This window comes from Morone saxatilis, unplaced genomic scaffold (assembly GCF_004916995.1).
Source record: "Morone saxatilis isolate NCDOM2014 unplaced genomic scaffold, NCSU_SB_2.0 Contig12, whole genome shotgun sequence".
Lineage (NCBI taxonomy): Eukaryota > Metazoa > Chordata > Actinopteri > Moronidae > Morone > Morone saxatilis.
In genome coordinates this window covers 24,319,880-24,322,883 of record NW_023339674.1, presented here as the reverse complement: position 1 = coordinate 24,322,883, position 3,004 = coordinate 24,319,880, and the positions used below count along the sequence as shown (strand labels likewise).

Genomic DNA, 3,004 nt, shown 5'->3' with positions numbered 1-3,004 from the left:
TTCAGAAATGGGTTTTACTCTTCTCCAGGAGAGGATCTAGAAAAATATTCATGAAGTAGCAAGAGGGTGGGATGCAGGCATGGTAGGGTGGCAGACATATTTAATTGAAAACAATCATATATATTAATATTTGCTTGGAAAAAGCCCCCAAATGAAGATATTTGAACTTAGTAAAGCACTGCATAGAAGTGTCTGAAAGTGGCATTAGAAATCAATAAATTATTTTATTTCCAAACCTTCAGACATTTTTACTTCAGACAAACTGTGGTGGCAAGGCATTTTGGCCCCTGCTCTTCTCTTTACCTTTTACAAGAAATTCCAGCCAGCCTTTCCCAGTTGATCCTCACAGTACTTTTACTTCAGTAAAATATTGTTGTATTCTTTCCATCCCTGCTTAGTAATTGGATGAAACAAAATGTATGACTACAAACATTTGACTCCATTTTGCTTTTCACTATCCTAGAAAGTAGGCCTACCTCCTTGCCTTTGTATATCACCTGCTGCTGCTTCTAGCCTGCTCTGGTCACCTTAGTTTGTAATTAAGAGAGGACCTAGAGGACAGTGGAAAAACACGGTAAGATTTAAACAAATATCACTGCTAATTGTAAGGAACTACCATTCTGTGCTGAGTGTGGGTCTTGCAGAAGTTGGCTACCAGGCTCCAAAAGTCCTTAATAGGGCTCCCCAACAAAATGTGGAGTGATTTGCAGGATGGAGTAAGAAAGAAAAAAAAGAAAAAATAAAACATACTCACAGCTCTATACAGATCACACACCATTCTTAGATGGGGCTGTGGAAAAAAAGCTGCTTCAGATGTGTTACAGTGGTCTGCACTACACAGCCATCAGAACTGGATGTAGTGACAAAGTGATGCAGTCTGCTTAGTGAAAATAGCTTTATTATTTTGAGTAAAAAAAAAAAAAAAAGAAAAAAGGAAGAACTTATTTATGTTAGCTTATACAAACTGTAACATACGGAATATGTTGATAATAAACAACTTTGGAACAGCCAGAACTGTATGAACAACAAAGTGCAGGGCGTGTGCAGTAAACACAATGTATGGCATTTTTCAAGTAGTCAAGCAAGTCAGGAACAGACATTAATCAATTCCATTCCACGTTGGAAACTTTGACAAGGACCTATCAATCTTTGTTCAAAATTTGAATTTACTTCTGTGCAAGAATGTTTTCTAAAGAAAAAAAGTCACACGTGCATGTAACATATATATAAACCAGTGTTTTGTCTACATTTAGTATATATTTTTTTAGTGAGGATGAACTAAAACATGGTGGTAGGGGTTCATCATAACTTAACAGAACAAAACAACACTGCACATTTCAGCAAACAAGAAAGTGTATGGATGCATAGCTTGTCACACACAAGTATCAGCTGTGGAAGGACTCATCCAAATATGACAACAGAAAAACATGCAAAAAAGATTTGATTAAGGTTTGAATTTTGACAGTGCTTCATCCCAATCATCTCAAATTCAACAGTGTCAGTGTAGACATTTACCAACAATCAATTTCAAATACAAATTAAGGGCAAGACCCTTTTACATTTTATTGAAATTTTTTTTCACAATTAACATTTTATTTTTTAAGTCTCAAGAGCATACATAAGGTACATAAGGCTGATGTGAAGTTGTCTTTTGCGCCCAAGAAAGAACTATCAGCTCGAGTTATTCTCTGAGACGACACACAGAAGTCTCACACAGACGGCCATTTAAACCCAGGTTTAATCCCAAATTAATCCCAGTTGTTTTTTAGTCCAGGTTAAGCTCAAATGTAGTCATGATGTCCCGCTGCATAGTCATGTCAATACCAGACATCTATAAAAGAGAGAAATAAACCACAGAGCAGTTGTTAAAATGCCCTTTTACTAATACTAGAACAATAGAACCCTAACACATGGATGAAGGTACTCACAGCCTCCCGCCGCCGACGTTCTTGCTCCTTCTTGCGAGCCATCTCTCTTTCCCTATCCACTGAGGACTGTGTGATTGGAGGTTGTGTTTCTATGGGAGACTTTGGCTGTTGCTGCTCAACATCTTTAAGTGCGTCTAAGGTAGCCTCTGTGCAAATGCTCTCTGGTGAATCAGGATCTTCTTTAATAGGTTGTGGAGTTGCTTCTGCTTTACATGGGCCTGGTAGGCTAGAAGAAGAATGTACTCGTTAACCGGAAGTCGCTCTGTTTATGTGTGTCACTTATTTTAGCCTGTAAAATTAATAAATAATTTAAATTCGAAGCAGATCTAATGCGTTTGCTAAATACCTCCTCTTTTCAGGAGCCTCCCTCTCCTTGTTTCCTTCCACCTGTTTCTTCTTCAGTGCTTTTTCACGTTCTTCCTTTTCTTTGGCAGCCTTACGGAACTGTTGGAAGCTTTCCTTTGAGGACTTGATTGCAGTTGGAGTCACTGACTGCCTCACCAGTCTCGCCCAAGACTCAGCATTTTTCAGAACAATGTCCTAAATAAGATACATTTTCAAGTTTATCTGCAATTAATGTCAAATGTGGTAGGAGGGGGTAGCACCAACTACGATTAACTTTAAAGGTCAAGTTTGTAGGAATTTGTGGCATCTAGCGGTGTAGTTGCAGATTACAATACCCTCGCCTCACCCTCCCATTCCAAGTGTTCCAAGTAAACTCGCAAAGAACGTGAAAGGCCCTATTTAGAGCCAGTGTTTGATTTGTCCGTACTGGGCTACTGTAGAAGCAAGGGAACGAAAACACAAGAATTCTTATTTTTAGGTTATTATACACTAATGAAAATATACCTATGAATATTATATTCTATTTCTGACAATAGATCAAATGACATTTAATTATCATCGATAATACTTTAATACCCTCTGGTGGTAGAAAGATAAACTGAATAATGTAAATTTGAACTGCTATATATATATATCTATATATCTATATATCTATATATATCTATATATCTATATATCTATATATATAGATGAATGCAGAGAGTCTGGAGGAATTTGCACATCAGGCATTC

The 3,004-nt window shown here is 37.4% G+C and overlaps 1 protein-coding gene across 1 annotated transcript in view; it reads right to left on the bottom strand.

The window, feature by feature from the left end:
* Positions 1-885: 885 nt before the first annotated feature.
* Positions 886-3,004, bottom strand: part of brdt (bromodomain, testis-specific) — a 14,855-nt gene continuing 12,736 nt past the window's right edge. The window contains 3 exon segments of the mRNA XM_035653839.1: positions 886-1,831; positions 1,929-2,154; positions 2,275-2,468. Coding sequence (XP_035509732.1) covers positions 1,766-1,831; positions 1,929-2,154; positions 2,275-2,468 — 486 coding nt within the window. The 3' untranslated portion in view covers positions 886-1,765.